Here is a 22,251-nt window from a genome sequence, read left to right as displayed (position 1 = left end):
GTTACATAATACTTTGCATTATTAATAGTTTATATATGATAATTTATGAGCCAGTCCTACTGTAGTAACAGCAGTACACACACACACACACACACACACACACACACACACACACACAACACAAAAACACAGACACAACACACACATATACACACACGCACACACAGAGAGAAACAGGCCTGAATACCAGCATGACGCAATAACACAAACGTCAACCCATTACCTTTGACTAAGACAGGCTGACAGATTTTGCTCCTGCTTGTGTGCACGTAGGTTTTTATCCATCATCCATCCATCTCTCCATCCCCATTCATTTATCCACTCACTCATCCATCCCTCTATCAGTTGACCATCCATCTGTCCATCTGTCCATCCATCTACCTGTCTGTCCATCCATCTATCTATCTATCTATCTATCTATCTATCTATCTATCTATCTATCTATCTATCTATTGATCCATAATTCATCCATCAATTCATCCATCCATCCATCCATCCATCTAATGATCCATCCATTAATCCATACTACCACACTTCACATTGCTCTTGTTTATGCTCTAAAAACGCACATTCAGTTAAACATAGTACATACAAGCAGCCTGATACACATTCAGTTAAACATAGTACATACATGCAGCATGATACGCATTCAGTTAAACATAGTACATACATGCAGCATGATACGCATTCAGTTAAACATAGTACATACATGCAGCATGATACACATTCAGTTAAACATAGTACATACATGCAGCATGCCGCACACATGATAACAATCCCATGAAAACTCCATTAATTGAATCTGTATGATTAATGAGATTAAGACGATCCATTTTTGATTTCTGAAAATCTTTATTTTTCAATGAAGGAGAGGTACAGTTAATGCAGCAGAACACAGCCAAGGGGGCGAACAGGCTCAACCATTCCAACTGAACAAGAGGGGTTGTCAGGGTGGGCTGGGTATGGGAGGGGTGTCTCTCACAAAACACCCCTCCTCTATCTGGGCGTGGTGTGAAAATCTATTTTCATAGACTGTGTTCTAACCGAGTGCTTTTTGTTGTGTTTTTTTTTCTTCTCTCAAAGCACCTGCCTCTAGCCCCTCCCTCTCCCTAGCTCATACACTCCCTCCTGCCCCCCACCGCTGAGATCACCCTTACCACCCTCCTCCTCCTCCTTCCTCCAGTCTCCACCAGAGACAGGGTTTAAAGCACTCGCCACTGTGGCTCGGGATGGACAGCACTAGGCACAATCAGTGATCCCTCTCACAGCACAGCGACTTGACTCAAATCACAGCTGACAAGTGCTCCTGACACAGAGTAGAGGGAGAGAGAAGAAAAGAAACGAGTCCTCTCTGGACTATCCAACAGCTCATAGCACCGAAAAAAAGAAACGGCGTTTGAACCTGCAAAGCGAGGAGCTTTTCTTTTTGTCACATCTCAATTTGCTCCAAATCTAGAATAGCCACAATGGAAGAGGACATGGATGAGGGGCAAACCCAGAAAGGTAACGGAATAGAATATTACTCTTTTTTAATATATTGTTGGTGTAATTGCCCTTTAAGTAAAATTCTGGGTTTCTTATTTGTCTGTGTCTATGGGTATGCAGACAGGGCTGAAGAGACATTGGCTTAGTACTCAGTGTAAAAAAGAGCAGCTGTTTTGGTAATTCCTTTGTCCATTGAATGTTTGCTTGACTGAGAAGTGTGTGTGTGAGTGTGTGTGTGTGTGTGTGTGTGTGTGTGTGTGTGTGTGTCTGCTGCTGAGGCAGTCAGAGGGGTGTGAACAGCCTCTGTGAGGGTGGACTGAATGCCTGCCGAGGATTGTCTTTGTTCACTCGATAAGGCTTCCCTGCCTGTCGAGACCGATGAGAGAAAGACTGAAGAGAGGAGATCTCAACCCACTTTCAATGCCACTAACTCCCATTGTGTTCAAATTCCCAGTCATTGTCTCGGAATCGCATTGTTTATCGAACACGTATCGGGATTTGACGCATGACATCTTTCCCTTTTCCATATGCAGAGGGGTTGTTTGCTTTGTGCAGAGATGGACTGCTATTTAGAATGCAGCCGCCCACCCCTACCCCAGCCTCTTGAGTGCTGTTTGAGTGTATGCTTGGGGAAAATAGGAGTGTATAAATATATTCATGTTTGCCAGGGGCAGGCATCGTTTTTAATATATGCATTCATCCACTGCCATATTCGTTCAAAAGGTTTGTTTTAGGAAAAGAGAGAGAGAGAGAGAGAAATATAGAAAGAGAAAGAAGCTATGGTTCCACAGAGATGCATCTCCCCCTCCCTCCCTCCCTCCCTCCTGCTTCCCCTTCAACCCAGGTTTGGTGAATGTGACAGAGCCTCGTATGTCTGTGCCTGTCTCCCCCTCCTCCCTCCTCCCTCTCCTCCCTCCTCCCTCCCCTCTCTCTACTCCCTCTCCTCCCTCGCCTCCCTCCTCCCTCCCCTCCCTCCTCCCTCCCCTCTCTCTACTCCCTCTCCTCCCTCGCCTCCCTCCTCCCTCCCCTCCCTCCCCTCCCTCCCCTCCCTCCCCTCCCTCTCCTCCCTCGCCTCCCTCCTCCCTCCCCTCCCTCTCCTCCCTCTCCTCCCTCTGCCTCTCTCTCCTCCCTCCCCTCCCTCCCCTCCCTCTCCTCCCTCGCCTCCCTCCTCCCTCCCCTCCCTCCCCTCCCTCTCCTCCCTCTCCTCCCTCCCCTCCCTCTCCTCCCTGAAAACCAGCGCTTCACAGAGAGCATGACTGAGAGCTCAAACAGTTGCCATGGCAGTGGCCAAGTCTAGCCGTTATCCCTGCAGCCACTCGCTGTCCACCCTGGTCCTGCGGATGACATTTTGGTTTCCTAGACACAGCGCACCCTGTCTGTGTGCCTGTGTGTTTATGAGTGTGTGTGTGTGTGTGTGTGTGTGTGTGTGTGTGTGTGTGTGTGTGTGTGTGTGTGTGTGTGTGTGTCAGAGAGAGAGAGAGATCCTAGGCAAATTTGACCTATGGATACAAAGTGATCTAGGTCTACAGATTCTGGTGACCTAGGGCTAATGATGTCATTGCTGTTATTTTTTATCTTGACTTTAAGCAATATGTTCTCCGCAGAACACTAATCTGTTCTCAAAATTGATCCGACATTCAGAACATGCACCATCTCCCTGGTACCAGTTTAGACCGAATATCTCTTGGTTGCCATTTGTGTGTGTACTCACACAACAGTGTAACTGCTACTGTAGCCTTGAAGCCAATCTGCAATATCACTGGTTACCCGTCTCCCAGTAATGCTTGTTCAACTGAAAGAGGCTACCATGCAAGCTATGAATGCAGGTCTGTCCTGTCATGCACAGCATATGCATTCATCTGGGTGAGACATTACACTTTCTCTAATGACTCAGTTGGGCACTTCTGCACCGCTAGCTCAAATGTGCACTGGCACATCCCTTCTCCATCAAAACTGGAAAGCTGTTCATAAAACATGCAGCCAAAGCAGCCGGCTGCGGGCTGAGTGCTCTAGATTAAGGTTCCTCTTTAGTGCTTTCTCAGAGAGTTGACATGGTGATGAACTGTATCTACCTCAGAGACCTCTGTGCAAAACAGGATGGAGCTGCGCCAGGATTCCCAGAATGCTCACCACTTGAATAATACCATGCCTGGGATATAGCAATGAGGATAACCGTGTTATATCGATATTTCCATTTTCATATCCCATGCATTTGAACTTTCATTCTGTCATTACGCAGATTCTATTACTTATATAAGTTCTAGAACAGCATGCGGTTCACCCAGCCCAACATAGCAAATAATCAAAATTAAGTTTGGTGTTGATATTTGCAGTTTTGAGCCCTGTGCCCATACAAAAAGTGGTCAGCTCAAAAGCAAGTGAACAAACACAACCAAACCAGGCCAGGTCCAGTCTCGCTTATATGCGTGGCTGGCTTGTTTCTGTTCAGGACTGGTAGAACGGAAGCTAGTCATGCCACTGAAATAGCTGTGAATTGAAATTAAATAATGTCTGATAAATAAAGATGGGTCTTGTCACCTGGACACATCAGTTCCACTGCTTCCAATGCTAATCCAGCACAATAAGAGTGGGATAGCCAGTTAGCTCATGAGTTCACAACAACTAGCAGCAGCTTCCATTACATTAATCGTCGCTGTCAGTGGCTAAAGCAGTTACACTGATGATTCCTGTAACGGTAGCTATTTTGCTGCAATTGGTTCAACTTCTGTTTCCGGACAAAGGTAAGGGATAAAAAGATTGGAGTGAAAGGATGAACGTGTGGAGGTTTGGGGCATAAAGTCATCCCCACCGGGTCTTGAACCCTGATCTCCTGAGTGGGAGGCCAATGCTCTCACCACTACTCTATTTGTGCAGTGGAGATTGGTGGGTTAGTTTTGGCGTCCTTCTTCCAGTGCCTAGTGTGAGTTGGGGTTCGAATAAGGGTTTGGGTTGGGACAGGATCTGATCTATAAGGTAAGGGGTAAAGGTCGGAGTGAAAGGATGAACATGTGGAGGTTTGGGGTATAGTCCCATAAAGTCATCCCCACCGGGGCCTTGAACCCCCATCTCCCGGGTGGTAGTCCAATGCTGTCACTGCTTGTCTACTTGTGCAGTGGGTGATCAGTGGGTTGGTTTTGGTGTCCTTCTTCCAGTCCCTAGTGTAGGTTGGGGTTAAGAGTCCATTGTGTGAGAGTCCATTGCTTTCACCGCTAGTCTACTTGTGCAGTGGAGATGGGCGGGTTGATTTTTTTGGTCCTCCTTTATTTTGGTGTGCTGGGACTACTGCCTCTTGTGGTGCCAACAGAGAAATGCAGGTCAACATTGAACAGAGGGAGGGAGTGATAACCGGACAAACGCTATCCTAGGTGCACTGGCTTACAGCCACGCACAAAAATGCCTTGACATTTCAAGAAGGGAAATATGAAAAACAATATAATCTGACAACATCTACGGCACCACACCTTGTACATGAATTATTTCATCTGTTGATTTAAAGACCCACAGCCAAGTAGTGGCTTTTTGCCTGAATGAGGAAATCCTTCAATGGTACATTTTGGGCAGCTGTTGTTATTGAGCCAGGGCACATTGGTCACCCTGCCTTTATGGAGGGCCAGTTTATACTTTATAAGACAAGTGGGATTTAGCACCCTCTTGGGAGTTTGGACAATTAATGATCGTATTAGTCTTGGAGACCTTTCATAAGGTGAAGCATTTCCTGAATTGTCTCCTATGTCATGGGGTTTCATCTGTTGCAAGCTATATTCATTTTTAGTTTTGAACATATCTCATTCACAACAGACAGACTCAACCTCAGCCCCAGATCACCCATGTCCATGGTATTAAAAATGATGAGCCATGTCCATGATATTAAAAAGAGAAGCAGATTGAAGTGGACTTTCTCTGGGTTACCTCACCAGTAAATCCCCTCTCCGTCCACCCCATCACTGATCCTTTATGTTTGGATAAGGACTGAGGACTGTCCTGTCATTGGGTCTTTATGTTTGGATAAGGCCTTTGGGTCATCTGAGGACTGTCCTGTCATTGGGTGTACAGCAGAGCAATAGCTAAGGGATGTGGTAAAAGAAGAATGATATACCGGCTAATTGGTTACAGTATGACCCTCTAATGATGTGGAGGTGGGCAAAGTAAAAGAAAAGAAAAAAATAAGGGGAAAAAGCAGCATAGGACTAAAATAAGTCTTTATGGCTGTGAGTAGAGATGTGGAGACATATAGAGATGTGTTGAGATGTAGATGTGTGTAGAGATGTGGAGACATGTAGAGATGTGTAGAGATGTGGAGACATGTAGAGATGTGTTGAGATGTAGATGTGTGTAGAGATGTGGAGACATATAGAGATGTGTTGAGATGTAGATATGTGTAGAGATGTGGATACATGTAGAGATGTGTTGAGATGTAGATGTGTGTAGAGATGTGGAGACATGTAGAGATGTGTTGAGATGTAGATGTGTGTAGAGATGTGGAGACATATAGAGATGTGTTGAGATGTAGATGTGTGTAGAGATGTGGAGACATATAGAGATGTGTTGAGATGTAGATATGTGTAGAGATGTGGAGACATATAGAGATGAGTCGAGATGTAGATATGTGTAGAGATGTGGAGACATGTAGAGATGTGTTGAGATGTAGATGTGTGTAGAGATGTGGAGACATATAGAGATGTGTTGAGATGTAGATGTGTGTAGAGATGTGGAGACATATAGAGATGAGTTGAGATGTAGATGTGTGTAGAGATGTGGAGACATATAGAGATGTGTTGAGATGTAGATGTGTGTAGAGATGTGGAGACATGTAGAGATGAGTCAAGATGTGTAGAGATTTGTGGACATGAAGAGATAAGTAGAGATGTGTATAGATGTTAATGATGAGTAGAGATGTGTAGAGATGAGTAGAGATGTGTATAGATGTTAATGATGAGTAGAGATGTGTAGAGACAAGTAGACAAGTAGAGATTATTAGAGATGTGTATAGATGTTAATGATGAGTAGAGATGTGTAGGGATGAGTAGTGATGAGTAGAGATGTGTAGAGACAAGTAGACAAGTAGAGATACTTGTCCATAGGGCAGGAGCCGATCTCCTGATTCTTTAGCGTGAGGCAGCTTGATGTACCACTACACCCCCTGGACATGACGCTAGTATGTACCACTACACCCCCTGGACATGACGCTAGTATGTACCACTACACCCCCTGGACATGACGCTAGTATGTACCACTACACCCCCTGGACATGACGCTAGTATGTACCACTACACCCCTGGACATGACGCTAGTATGTACCACTACACCCCCTGGACATGACGCTAGTATGTACCACTACACCCCCTGGACATGACGCTAGTATGTACCACTACACCCCCTGGACATGACGCTAGTATGTACCACTACACCCCCTGGACATGACGCTAGTATGTACCACTACACCCCCTGGACATGACGCTAGTATGTCGCATGAGTTTAAATGTGTAGAGATGAGTAGAGAAGATGTGTAGAGCATAGTAGAGATGTGTAGAGCATAGAAGAGATGTGTAGATGAGTAGAGATGTGTAGAGGTGAGTAGAGATGAGTAGAGGTGAGTAGAGATGAGTAGAGGTGAGTAGAGATGAGTAGAGGTGAGTAGAGATGAGTAGAGATGAGTAGAGGTGAGTAGAGATGAATAGAGGTGAGTAGAGATGAGTAGAGGTGAGTAGAGATGAGTAGAGGTGAGTAGAGATGAGTAGAGGTGAGTAGAGATGAGTAGAGGTGAGTAGAGGTGAGTAGAGGTGAGTAGAGATGAGTAGAGGTGAGTAGAGATGAATAGAGATGAGTAGAGGTGAGTAGAGATGAGTCGAGGTGAGTAGAGGTGAGTAGAGATGAGTAGAGGTGTGTAAAGATGTGTAGAGAAGAGTAGAGATTAAACGTGTAAAGATTTGTAAAGATGAGTAGAGATAGTATGAGTTTAAATGTGTAAGGATGAGTAGAGATGTGTAGAGATGTGCAGAGACGAGTAGAGATTATAGGTGTTAGTGGGTAAACACAATATGCTGAGGCCCTTATGTCCTCCTGTCCTCCTCTGAGGAAGCAGATCTGAGATTATGAGTCAGTTGCACCAGGTGGGCTCTGCTCACTTCAGCTGTTTGCCAAATGTGCCGTTACACGCTAGGTGCCAAACCAGTCTCCACAACAGGGGAGCAACCAACGCCCTAATATGGAAAAATGCTCCTTTACACCTACGTTGTAAAGATTGTGTAATCTGAGTTGTGTCTATAATTTGAATCAATTCTTAATTATCTGTCAAGGCAAAGTTATGTCTGAAAAATAGCTTTATTTAAGCAGCATTTAGTTGATCATTAGTGCTCTGACTGGCCCAGCTTTGAATGGAAAATGTGAGAGAGGAACACCTGTTAGCATTGTCTGAGCCAAGATGCTTCTCTGCAAGCCATTGGTTCTCCTTCTGTTTGATCCGTTTTATTGGGCGTTCACTACAATACGTCACAATGCCTGCCACAAGAGTCAGGAGCAAAACACAGGCATTCTATTTTTATAGAAAAGTAGGATGTTGAGAAAAATAATATTTTACATGCATATCACCATGCATGCATTCAGATATTTGGTTCTCAAAATGGGTACTGTTTGTTGAAATGGATGCCCTTTGATACTATACAGTAGTTGAAATGTTGAAATGTATGCACATTCCTATCCCCATTTTGAGTGTTAAAATTCATGTGCAGATACTTCTCTCACACTGGGAGCTCTGTCCTTCCTTAGTACAGTGAGACCCTCGGTCTCCTTGTTCCTGACCCCTAGCTCTGTCCCACCCAGGGTGACCCTCGGTCTCCTTGTTCCTGACCCCTAGCTCTGTCCCACCCAGGGTGACCCTCGGTCTCATTGTCCCTGACCCCTAGCTCTGTCCCACCCAGGGTGACCCGCGGTCTCATAGTTCCTGACCCCTAGCTCTGTCCCACCCAGGGGAGCTCAAGAGAGTTCCACCAATGATTCCCTTAAGATTTCTTACAGCTACTGTATAGCTGGCCAACATCTGAAGGATTTCTCATTGTTCTCAACATAATGAGTCGCTAGTGTAAGTAGATTTGAGATAAGGAATAGCAGGTGCTTGAAAACATATTTTGAAGATTTTCCACTCATAAATTTGGTCCTTGTACCGAGTAAAACCATGGGCAACAAAAAAGTGAAACCTAGCAAAACACAAAGACTGTTGTACAAACCAGACAAAGGGCTCCAGCCTGATTTCACATTCATCTCTAACCTGCACTACTCTAGCTCCATAGCTCCACACAAGGTACACTGCAACAGTGAAGACAACAGGCACTTCCAGGTTCAGCAATCAGGACCATTTCAACGACCATCTTGGAGATAGAAAAGAGAGAGAGAAAAAAAATCAGTGCCTATCTGCAGGCTTTCAGACCTGGGTCTGTACTCCCGTTCGCCCCGGAGGGGTAATCTGTGTGAAATGTCTCGTTCACTATTGTCCCTCTGAATTTGCTGACGTACAGTAAGTGGGTCATGGCCTATTCTCATATTTTGCGCTGCAGTTGACATGGCAACCATACTGGTTGATTAAACATGCGCAGAGGAGTCGGGGGTGAACCTGCTCGTCCCGGGGGAGAGAGGGCCGAGCGCTCGGCTGCATATCAGAGTGAGGGACCGAGACACGTACGCCCCGACGCTCACAGACCAGGACGCCATGCCCCGCCCCCACGTACGCCCCGACGCTCACAGACCAGGACGCCATGCCCCGCCCCCACGTACGCCCCGACGCTCACAGACCAGGACGCCATGCCCCGCCCCCACGTACGCCCCGACGCTCACAGACCAGGACGCCATGCTCCGCCCCCACGTACGCCCCGATGCTCACAGACGAGGACGCCATGCCCAGCCCCCACGTACGCCCCGATGCTCACAGACGAGGACGCCATGCTCCGCCCCCACGTACGCTCCGACGCTCACAGACGAGGACGCCATGCCCAGCCCCCACGTACGCCCCGACGCTCACAGACGAGGACGCCATGCCCAGCCCCCACACATCACTTGTTCTTGTCAATCTGTAGCTGCCCCCCCCTCCCCCATCACTGAAGTCCACAGGCTTAAAGGACAATGCTCGTTTTTGACAACCTGGACCTTATTTACGACATATTATAAGACGTTTGACTCACCGAGATCACTTTGGTGTAGTTCGGAGGCATGTAGAAGAAATGTAAAATCCAGCGCGAGCCAGTATATCCATGTAATGGCGGTGGTCGGGGCAGTTAGAATGCAGTTTCTAAAAATCTATTTTCTGCCGCGAAACGGTTGTTTTCATCAATCTGTCTTGATGAATCGCTAGTTGTGCTTACATAGAGCATAACTGTTGTGGTTTTCACATGCCATGATCTTTAGAAACGTCTTTCGAAACGAAATAGCTTCCTCACTTGCTCCAGCACTAATGCGCACAGCGCGCAATCGTTGCTCCAGCACACTGTGCGCATGCATGCTGGAGCAAGTGAGGAAGCTATTTCGTGTCTAAAGACGTTTCTAAAGATCATATTACAGAGGCATGTGAAATACCACAACAGGCCTACGCTCTATGTAAGCACAACTAGCGATTCATAAAGACAGATTGATGAAAACAACCGTTTTGCGGCAGAAAATAGATTTTTAAAAACTGCATTCTCGGTGCCCCCACCACCGCCATTACATGCATATACTGGCTCGCGCTGGATTTAAAATTTCTTCTACAGGCCTCCGAACTACACCAAAGTGATCTCGGTGAGTCAAACGTCTTATAATATGTCGTAAATAAGGTCCAGGTTGTCAAAAATGAGCATTGTCCTTTAAGGATCTAATGAGCAACATTATTATTTATTATTTGCATCATGTGCAAATCTGCCTTGAGCACACAGCATGAGACACCACACCAGACACCAGTTTTCTTTCAATCTCTTTCTTGCTCCCTCCCTCCCTCACTCCCCCTTTCTTTCTTTTCGCTGCTTCTTCCTCCCTCTCCCCCCTGCTGTGCTGAAGCTAATGGTACTCTAGCTCTCTAGCTCTTGCCATGGTGATGGTGCTAATGTGTGTGGATCATATTAAGTTCTTTGCCTTCTGAATAGTCCTTTGGAGAACTGTTGCCTTCGAGATGCTTCAGCAAATGTTCTCATTGAGACAGGAGACTGATCGTTATGTAATGGTAGCCTCAACCTTTGTGAGAGTTTGGGGGTTGTATAAATGTGTGTTTGTGTGTGTGTGTGTGTGTGTGTGTGTGTGTGTGTGTGTGTGTGTGTGTGTGCGTGCGTGCGTGTGTGTGTGTGTATGTGCACGCGCTCGTATCCCTCTTGCCTGTCGGACATGGTGCTGACAGATGGGAGAGAGGTGGGAGTTGGGAGGGGGCATGGGAGGGGGGTGTCCTTTGTATTAGAGAGACGCCTTCTGTTGATTGGACGAGGGGGATATGTTTGGGGTCATGGCGAAATAACATGCTTCTCTTTTTAAAGAGCAGATTTGTGTTTCAGGGGACTATCGAGGGGATGGAGAGATCTCTTGATTCAGCATTTATTTGTGGGTTAAAACTAATCCTCACGTTGCCTGGATTTACTGTGACAAGCGCTTTCATCCATTTTATTTCTTGGTGCCCATAACTGAATATTTATTTGATATAAACACAGCTTCAGAACAAAGGACACAATGGTCTTGAATCCTGCCTGTATTTTGTTATATTCTTGGACTGATACGCCCCTCTCCTCCCCCCAATCCATCTATAACAGTTTAATAAGATCATATTTGGACATTTATGTTGCCCACAATATTGAAACAATTTTAACAAGCAACTATTTGAAAAGTGGGTGTGGCTATCATACCCTGTTTGAAAAGTGGGTGTGGCTATCATACCCTGTTTGAAAAGTGGGTGTGGCTATCATACCCTGTTTGAAAAGTGGGTGTGGCTATCATACCCTGTTTCAAAAGTGGGTGTGGCTATCATACCCTGTTTGAAAAGTGGGTGTGGCTATCATACCCTGTTTGAATAACTAACTCACCCTCTGGATGCCAGGGAGACGTCACTTTCCCTCTCAGTAACAAGGCCATTTTACTACCATTGAAACAAGCAGCATACTTGTATCCCTTTGCTTATTGATTAAGGGAGGCTCCAAAATACAGATTTCAACCAATCACCAATCAGTGCACAAAGCAATTTCCCATAGTACCTTTAATTTCCCATAGTACCTTTAAGCATCTGGCTGAAACTAATTCAGAGTCCGGTCTTTACCAAAGCAATCAAATTCCAACGCTGGCAGTGAGCCAGTCCATCTAGATACAACACACTCACATTCAAACTGCACGAACAATTTGCATCCTAGTTACTGTTCATTAAACAGGCGTCTTTCTCGTCCCAGGTAATGTAACACGAATCCAGCCAGCGTAAATAATGAATGTGAATGGCAGGCACTGGGCTGTGCTGCTGCTACATAATGGACCCATCACCAGCAGCTCTCTCAGTCACTTCACACACTGCTTGTCATTTTCACCGGCTCACATCTCGCAGAGTGAGTCAGGATCAATGGGGAGTGCAGAAAAGGATAATGATGACTGTGTTGAAACGGGACTAGGGGAGCTCTGTCTGACTTGATGTCAGATTGCAAATTTCTTGCAAATATCAGGTGCTTGGTGCCAAAGATAAGATATTATGACAGGCTACCGTGATTTAAAAAAATAAGAGTTACAGTATAATAGACAATGGACAACAAAAAGTAATAAACAATGACTCAAATCAACTAAGTTAACAGAAAGAAAAGAAAGAAAGAAAGAAAGAAAGAAAGAAAGAAAGAAAGAAAGAAAGAAAGAAAGAAAGAAAGAAAGAAGGAAAATCATTGTTTTTCATGTATGCAAATCATTCTCAAACAGCCATAGGCTACACGCTGCCATGACTGTGGCTCTCTCGACGCGGTTACTTGTGTGACCAACCCGATGCTTTCTCCTACCACAGTATAGCACCACGCAATCAATAAAACATCCCCTTCCTCACATCCTCTCCTTACTGCTCCGTGCCTGCCTCAGATCCTTATCCTTTTACAGTTGCCATGGCAACAACATCTCATTTCCTTATAGACTTCAGTCACGTCTCAAGGATACTGTATAAACTAGATCATTATTTGTGTGGTGGCTAGTGAGCCATAATTCAAACTAGTGTCTTATTGACTGCTCAGTCATAAACTCCTTGGTTGATCCCAGAGGCTGCCTACATGCAGCCTAAAAACACGAATGCAACACACACAACAGCCAGTAGGCCATAGTCAATACATCAGATGTAAACAGTGCTGTAGCCTACAACCTCATCTCTTCTGAAATACTAATGTGAGTTGCAGGAAGAAGGAGATGAAGGCTATAAGACTTTGAATGCACAGAGATGACAACTTGGTAGGCTATCAGTCTAAGCCTACACCTGAAATGGATGTTCTTGCATCCGCCCAGTCACGGGAGACTCATTTGAATAATGCAGGTAATAAAACCTTGATTAGTGACATGACTTGAATCATTTACGTCAATGAGTAATTGCATTGCAGTTGCTCTCACAATGCTCTCTGTAGAGCTAGGCGGTGTCAACGCTCGTTTTCATCGCTTTTCCCGCCAAAAGCGATAAGGACCCATTAAAAGACAATTGCGCCGAAAGCGACGGGGATCCCCAGTGCAGACAACAGTGCTGGATTACATCTGCGAGGAGACGGAATATATCCAGGACAGAAAAGGCGTATCTCCGTCAGCGCTGCGCAAGCCTGGCAGGCTGGAGCTGCTTGGTATTCAAAGCAGGTCCTACACAGAGACAGAGGCGGAGCGTGGAGGAGGAGGAGGGCTGTTCTCTTTACACCAAGAGCAGATCGCATGGGGATGATGATGGAGGAGATTTAATTTCAAACGTTTATTTATAATATTATAGATGGCAGGGATATGTCCGCGTCATTTATTGGGATCTTCTAGAATAACACTAGAAATCGACTGTGCGGTTGCGGACTTTTTGGGGGAATGAAAAAGATGAATGAGGAGAAAGAGGATTGAATCAAGGGTTCTAATGCGGGTGTAAAATTCTCCAGAGGAATCCTCTCTAATTCTTTGAGCATGAAATTACATTTGTGCATTTCGACACATTCTGATATGGCTCACCCAAATCAAAGCAGACTGCTAATTTAGCTATGTACATTGATTTGGGTGAGCCATATCAGAGTGTGGTGTGCAGTTAGGAAATAGCCACAGTTGGACCCCAGTTCTGCTCAATTCTTGGCTGAGATTTGGATTGGGATCAGATCCAGTCTAAAATTAGTTTTGTGTGATGGGCTGCAATGTAAGTTAATTGGAAGTATGGAATTTATTTTTTCTGACTGGACTGACTCACTATACTGACTCACTATACCTGACTCACTATACTGACTCACTATACTGACTCACTATACTGACTCACTATACTGACTCACTATACTGGCTCACTATACTGACTCACTATACTGACTCACTATACTGACTCACTATACTGACTCTATACTGACTCACTATACTGACTCACTATACTGACTCACTATACTGACTCACTATACTGGCTCACTATACTGACTCACTATACTGACTCACTATACTGGCTCACTATACTGACTCACTATACTGACTCACTATACTGACTCACTATACTGACTCACTATACTGGCTCATTATACTGACTCACTATACTGACTCACTATACTGACTCACTATACTGACTCTCTATACTGACTCACTATACTGACTCACTATACTGACTCACTATACTGACTCACTATACTGGCTCTCTATACTGACTCACTATACTGACTCACTATACTGACTCACTATACTGACTCACTATACTGACTCACTATACTGGCTCTCTATACTGACTCACTATACTGGCTCACTATACTGACTCACTATACTGACTCACTATACTGACTCACTATACTGACTCACTATACTGGCTCACTATACTGACTCACTATACTGACTCACTATACTGACTCACTATACTGACTCACTATACTGACTCACTATACTGACTCACTATACTGGCTCACTATACTGACTCACTATACTGACTCACTATACTGGCTCACTATACTGACTCACTATACTGACTCACTATACTGACTCACTATACTGACTCACTATACTGACTCACTATACTGACTCACTATACTGACTCACTATACTGACTCACTATACTGGCTCACTATACTGGCTCACTATACTGACTCACTATACTGACTCACTATACTGACTCACTATGCTGACTCACTATACTGACTCACTATGCTGACTCACTATACTGACTCACTATGCTGACTCACTATACTGACTCACTATACTGACTCACTATACTGGCTCACTATACTGACTCACTATACTGACTCACTATACTGACTCACTATGCTGACTCACTATACTGACTCACTATGCTGACTCACTATACTGACTCACTATGCTGACTCACTATACTGACTCTCTACCTCACCAGAAACAGCTACAGAAACACACATAGCTTGAGACTGTCCAGTCTGTCTCCACAGCCCACACATGCACACATGCGCATGCACGCACACACACGCACACGTACACACACGCACACACACACACACACACACACACACACACACACACACACACACACACACACACACACACACACACTGAACAGCAGCTGAACAGGGCTGACTCACCACGCTCCTTCTGGTAGAGGTGAGCAGGCTCATTAGGGGTCAGGGGTCGATAGTGCCCAGGTTCAGATGCTCAACATCAGGGGTGTGTTCAGTATGGGTCAGGGGTGTGGTCAGTATGGGTCAGGGGTGTGTTCAGTATGGGTCAGGGGTGTGGTCAGTATGGGTCAGGGGTGTGGTCAGTATGGGTCAGGGGTGTGGTCAGTATGGGTCAGGGGTGTGTTCAGTATGGGTAAACAGTATTATCTTATGGTTCCACTTCCAAAGGTTCTCTTGGCTGGGTGGCTCAGTGGTGTAGTGGTTCTGCTCAGTGGTGTAGTGGTTCTGCTCAGTGGTGTAGTGGTCTAAGCACTGGGTTCTGATGCAGCTGCCCGTCAGGGCCAGGGGTTCGCGCCCTGGTCTCGCCAGACCAGAACATGGCTGGATCCCACAGGAGAGCGACATATCGGGCTGCCACCCGAGTGGGGTTAGTTTATCGTTCGTCACTCTACAGCGACCCCATCTGGTGTCAGAGTTCACGGTCCCGGGTTTGAGAGAGTCGGGTAGCTGTCTCTCTCTTCCGGATCGCAGCACCTCCACAGCAGGGACAGGAAAAAAAATGGACAATACATCAGGTGAAAATGGGATAAATTCAGAAATACATTTATAAAACTAGAAATGGTGCTCAGAGAGCACAGGCCTCCACCCATGAATGCATTGTGTGGCTCTGTGTGTGCACACGTGCATGCGTGCAGGAACTGTTTGGTGTTGCTGCATCCGGTAGGTGGAATGCTTTATAGCAGTCTAGACCCTGTGTCTCTGTAAGTAAGTAAGTAAGTAAGTAAGTAAGTAAGCTTTATTTATATAGCGCTCTTCACAGCACGGATGCACAGAGTGCTTTACAGTAATAAATTAAAATGGCAATACAACACGAGACAAAATTAAAACGACACAGAACAGAAAAAAACAACATTGCGAGCAGCAAGGCGTTATAGATGGCCGAAGGCCTGCCTGAACATGTGTGTCTTAAGAAGTTTTTTGAACATGAGTTCAGTGGATGGCTCTCTCAGGGCCTGGGGAAGAGCGTTCCACAGTCTTGGCGTCACCGCCTCAAATGCTGGAACCTTCCCATGTTCATATTTGGCTGTTTCAATTCCCCCAAATAACAATGAATGAGGGGAATGTTTTGCTCCTGAGCCTACAATAAGTCCAAAAAATGAATGGAGGTGATTGGCCGGCTATATTTCGGCGGCCTGTGGAACCGGCACGTGATTTGGATCCACTCCAAAGTGTAATGGCCTGTAAGTTGGACCATGCTACACCGTTCCACTGACTGTCATGAAAATCGCTCTGGTAGTTTTTGCGTAATCCTGCTAACACCAATAAACGGACGCACCAACACGTCACCGAAAACATTACCTCTCGCCCTGCGCTGTCGCTGGGATGGAGGTACAAAATGGATACTCTTAACTACCCACTGTTTCACCACCAGACTCCTCCTCAGATCTACTCCAGGTCTCGCCTCAGACAGCTGACTGGTTCTCTCTCCATCACAGCCCCTGGGCTTGCCTCCTATTTTGAACGTTGACTTTATATGGTTCGAACCGTCTGACTGACAGCTGACCGTTTCTCTCTCTCTCTCTCTCTGTTCAGGATGTCTGGAGTGCTGCATCAAATGCCTGGGGGGGATTCCCTACCCCTCCCTCATTGCCACTGTCCTGCTGTACGCTGGCGTGGCGCTGTTCTGCGGCTGCGGCCATGAGGCCCTCTCGGGCACCGTCACCATCCTGCAGAACTATTTTGAGGTGGTGAGGAGCCCCATGGACTCTCTGGACATCTTTACCATGTAAGCACAGGTCCAGCAGCCCTCCGTCCCAGATAAACACACATGTTTTTATCTGTATATGGTGTGATGTATATGGTACAGATACCATGAAATGCACAGCCGTATTTAATGTGGGTCTCGAACCTACAACCCCAATATTACAAGTTTCAAGCTCTACCAATTGACAGCTGTCCCATTGTGGCTGTTTAGTCATGCCTGGTGACGGTGCTGCTCAACGGCTGCCTGCCGTTCACTCTTTTTCTGTCTTTGGTCCAGGATCGACATCATCAAGTACGTGATCTACGGTATCGCCTCGGCCTTCTTCGTCTACGGGATCCTGCTGATGGTGGAGGGCTTCTTCACCAGCGGCGCCATCAAAGACCTGTACGGAGACTTCAAGATCACCACCTGCGGACGCTGTGTCAGTGCCTGGGTAAGGCAGATCCCCTTCCCCTCACCCTAACCCGGGTCCGTATCCTTTTCCTACCCCGATCCTACCCCTGACCCTGCCTCTATCTGGGCCCAGGCACATTCATGCACACACAGACATACACCAATGTTTGCCATGTCTCTCCTATGATGTTATTAGCCTCTCTTACTCTGAAAATTTAATTTAATGTTATTTATTGCTCTGTAAATGTTCTTAGCCGGTAGACAAACATACTCCTGGAGCTTGCTCGATCGCCTTGTTGAGAGGGGTCAGGGAAGAATTTTTACAGCTCACTTATCTGGCCCCCGGGTGATTACTGTTTTTTTGCTTCCCTCTGGAATATGTAGGGGTGGGACGTCTGCCCTCCTCCCTTGTTCTCTGTAAAGCGCATTGTGTTGCCTCTGGGTATGAAATGCGCTATATAAATAAAGCTTTGATTGATTGATTGATTGACGACTGGTGGACGGAGATCAAGGCTTTAGGCCGGCACTTTGGCTGCCCAGAGTTGACGACTCAGTATCAGCTGTAACCGGTAGGCCTTATAGTCATTGAATCAGATGTATATAATGCCAGCCCACTTAATCTTTGCATAAATATTACTGTAATTAACCTGAAATTAATTTCTTATTCGTCTCATCCTCAGGCCATTTGAATAATGGAGGATGATGACATCTACTTTACACTACTTTACTTTTTAAGCGGATCACAGTTAGAGTAATTTTCAAGGAAGGAAGTGCGAGTCTCTTGGCTTGAGTGTGTCAAGTTCTTGGGTGCCTTGAGTTCACCTCGATAAATATACGCACTGTAATATGTACTGTAAATAGATATGTAGCCTATAGATATTATGCCAGGTGATAACTGACATCACAAGTGACATTCCTTCATAATGGTGTCAAAACGAGTCTCTATAACACTGCTCTCTATAACACTCCCACAGGCTTTGACGCCAGGACTTTCATCTGATTTCTTGTCCCATTTCTTCTCCCAGTTCATCATGCTGACGTATATCTTCATGCTGGCTTGGCTCGGGGTGACGGCCTTCACCGCCCTCCCTGTCTTCATGTACTTCAACATTTGGACCATTTGCCAAAACGCTACCGTGCTGGAGGGGGCCACTTTGTGCTTGGACCCACGCCAGTATGGTAAGGAAGGATACAGATACATATCTCCCCCCCCACCCCTCTCCCCTCTCTCTCTCTCTTCTCTTCTGCCTCTCTTTCTCTTTCTGTCTGTCTCTCTCCCTCTCTCTCTCCCTCTCTCCCTCTCTCTCTCTCTCCCCCTCCCTCCCTCTTTCTCTGAGCCTTTATTAGCATTTTCTGGAATATTGTCAACAGGTCATACATAGGTCATGCACAACAGAGAATGCACAATACAGTTTGCAGAAACAGTTACAGAGATGACCATAGTATACCTCTCGTTTCAGGTATCGTGCCAATTGCTGAGGCCAAAACTGTGTGTGCTGGATCTGAGAAGTTTTACAAGATGTGTGACTCAAACGAGGTGGGTAAAAGAATGAATATGACAGACTAAAACATTTAGCAAAGCATTGATATGAGCCTAATTAAGGATGCATGACGTTTATTTATTTTGAAAGCTTTTAAAGTGGTAACACCAGCAGAATATGTCCTTGTGTCAAAGGTTTCATAGACTATATGAGTAGTTATTTTCAAGTGATGCATTGTACCCTATTGTGAATGATGTGTGGACCTCCATGTTCATAATGCAGCCTGACTGAGGTGTCCTCTCTTGTGTGTGTGTGCTACAGCTGGACATGACGTTCCACCTGTTCATATGTGCCCTGGCGGGTGCAGGAGCAGCTGTTATTGCTATGGTGAGCGACATCAACTTCAATGTACCACCCTATCTTTGCTAGATACCACTGCTTTGATTTACAGTACATCCATCAGACTGTGATATCACTGATCTCATCTGATGAGAACTACAGTAATCACATCTACTTATCTGTATGAACCACTGCGGATGATAAAGCATGTTCAATCATATGAGAAAAATATGATTTTGTTAGAGTTCCCCACTGGGCTGTGAAGGTTTCTAAATTCAATTTAAGTCCATAACAAATGAGATTACAAGGTTGTTATTTGACATGCCCCTTTTTATTATGATGGTAAAAGAATGAATAGATGTGATGACGGGCCTGATAGAGGCATGTTATCATGGTGTTTAATGTGAGTGGGCCTGGTAGAGGCATGTTATCATGGTGTTGAATGTGTGTGTGGCCTGGTAGAGGCATGTTATCATGGTGTTTAATGTGTGTGAGGCTGGTAGAGGCATGTTATCATGGTGTTTAATGTGTGTGGGGCCTGGTAGAGGCATGTTATCATGGTGTTTAATGTGTGTGGGGCCTGGTAGAGGCATGTTATCATGGTGTTTAATGTGTGTGGGGCCTGGTAGAGGCATGTTATCATGGTGTTTAATGTGTGTGGGGCCTGGTAGAGGCATGTTATCATGGTGTTTAATGTGTGTGGGGCCTGGTAGAGGCATGTTATCATGGTGTTTAATGTGTGTGGGGCCTGGTAGAGGCATGTTATGATGGTGTTTAATGTGTGTGGGGCCTGGTAGAGGCATGTTATCATGGTGTTTAATGTGTGTGGGGCCTGGTAGAGGCCTGGTAGTTTGGTGCAGTGGAGAGACGGAGCTTTTTCTCTCTCCCCTGCTCGGAGACGCTGGGCATGTCACAGTGTTGTCATGGAAACTGGGAGAAGAAAGGCCCTGAGCTTGTTGAAAACATCACTTAGTAATTTGTGGCATAGGAGCCATTTTCTAAGAAAAGAGAATGCACTCGTTAGTCAAGGATGATGGTGAAAATTGTAGCGAGACAATGCCTCTCCTATTTTGTAAGAAAACAGTGGAGCAGAGATACAGAGGCTCGCCAACAGAAGGGTGGGTCCACACAAAGACCCCTAGTAGACTACAGCAAAATCAACTCCCATCTTTTTTTCATTTTTTTCATCTGCATTGAAAAATGTATGTCCTGCAGTTTCTATTAGATAATAACTCTCATACAAAAATGTGAAATAGCAAAATTCGACATGATTATTAACAAAATTGAGTCCGGTATTTTCATGTTTCATTTACATGTCCAGTCTAGTTGGCTGCAAAGCTCCAACGACCTAGTTAGTCATTGTGCATACATCAGATGAGCGGTACAGTCCTAAATGAGCGTGATCTCTTGTGAAAGGAGTTGCAGCTCACAAGTATAGTCGTTTCACACATTACATTCACAATGGCAGTGTGTCTCCATGGAGCCTTTGCTGCTGCCATGGAAACACAGTGGCCCAGCCTACTGCATGTACTGCAGTGCCTCCTGCCGACGCATGAAGGAAATAGGCCTACAGATTCACTGGTAATTAACTGCTCCATTGAGACAATGCCAATGTGGATGAGCAACTTTCAAACCATTTGTTTGCAACTTCTTCAGCATGACTGAATGGCTGACTGAGTGTGGTGTCCCCACTGTTTCAGATCCACTACTTGATGGTGCTCTCGGCCAACTGGGCCTACGTGAAGGACGCCTGCAGGATGCAGAAGTACGAGGACATCAAGTCAAAGGAGGAGCAGGAGCTTCACGACATCCACTCCACCCGCTCCAAGGAGCGTCTCAACGCTTACACATAAGATCAGCGTGAGGCCTGGCCCAGCCACTCCCCCCCCCCCCAGCCACCTCCCTCCCTCTCTCTTTCTCCCCCTGCAGAGGGGGGCTGGGTGGCGCCCAGGGCCCTCAAACGCCGCTGATGTCACTGGTGCGTCATATGACAAAATGGTCTGGGGAACCTTCACATAACCCCCACAAACAGCATTTCAGATGACAAAGCCCCATTACCTCCATCATGGACTTTATTATTATTATTATTATTATTAATATCAATAACAATAATAATAGCAACAATAATAATAATAATAATAATAATAACATTATTATTATTATTATTATTATTATATAGTAGTTGTTTATTATAGATGATAGTGTAGTGTAGAGTTGAATTAGAAGTAGCAATAGAATATTTCATATTGCTTTTTACATTGAATAATTTGCATTTCTTTCTTTAATTTTTGAATATTTTTTTATGATTTAAAGTGTCATCATTTATTTTTGTGTATTATTTATTTTTCATCATTCATGAGGTAATCAATTGGGGCTAAACAAGGGTTTCAAGCACATGTCTCATGTTTATGTGTTTTTAAAGATCTCATTTTAAAGAGCTACTGTGTGTACGTGAATCAACGGGTGATCAGTTATGAAGACTAAACATATTTTCAATCCACAGGGCAACTATAAAAAGCATCTCTAGCCTTTTAGATACCTTTGAAGTGAAAGGAATTTGAATCTTAGAACTGTTTTTCTAACTGCTGTTTCACAATAGCACGACAATACAATGATAGATACCAAATTATTAGCTGAAAACAAATATTATTTGCTAGCCGTGCCAAGCCTGTTTAACAGGAAATGTTGACTAAGGTCAATATCAAAGACAGGATTAGTCATTAAAATGATGGACTATTTTATGATACGGGAATTATTGCCAGTTTAAAGCTATGTATTGTAGGACTGAACGATTCTATTGTCTTTCATCATGAGCCACACAAGCACATGCAAACATGTTTTCATAACCCCTTTTTCATTTCTTAAAGTTGAACTTTATAAATATTAGAATGAAACAAGTTTTTGCAGGTATCTGCACTGTATATATTGATATATAAATGCATTCATATATGTTAAGCACTTCAATTTCAGGACAATTCATATGAGAAAAAAAAAAGAGGTCAATCTGGTTGAATCCACTATTCATGTAACAGTCTCACAAAAATCTCAA

General features: G+C 45.0%; 1 protein-coding gene across 1 annotated transcript; it reads left to right on the top strand.

Moving 5' to 3' along the window:
• Nucleotides 1–1,466: 1,466 nt before the first annotated feature.
• On the top strand, nucleotides 1,467–21,055 carry gpm6aa (glycoprotein M6Aa; the record flags this gene model as incomplete). The annotated part of the gene is made up of 7 exons (XM_084448798.1): nucleotides 1,467–1,503; nucleotides 16,818–17,010; nucleotides 17,266–17,422; nucleotides 18,408–18,561; nucleotides 18,843–18,919; nucleotides 19,185–19,250; nucleotides 20,903–21,055. The coding sequence occupies 7 exons, from the start codon at nucleotides 1,467–1,469 to the stop codon at nucleotides 21,053–21,055; spliced, it is 837 nt and encodes a 278-aa protein (XP_084304924.1).
• Between the last annotated feature and the right edge of the window lie 1,196 nt (nucleotides 21,056–22,251).

Source organism: Borostomias antarcticus (assembly GCF_949987555.1).
Source record: "Borostomias antarcticus genome assembly, chromosome: 14".
NCBI classification, from domain to species: Eukaryota; Metazoa; Chordata; class Actinopteri; order Stomiiformes; family Stomiidae; genus Borostomias; species Borostomias antarcticus.
The sequence above is the reverse complement of the archived record's forward strand: the minus strand, read 5'-3'. Positions and strand labels throughout refer to the sequence as shown.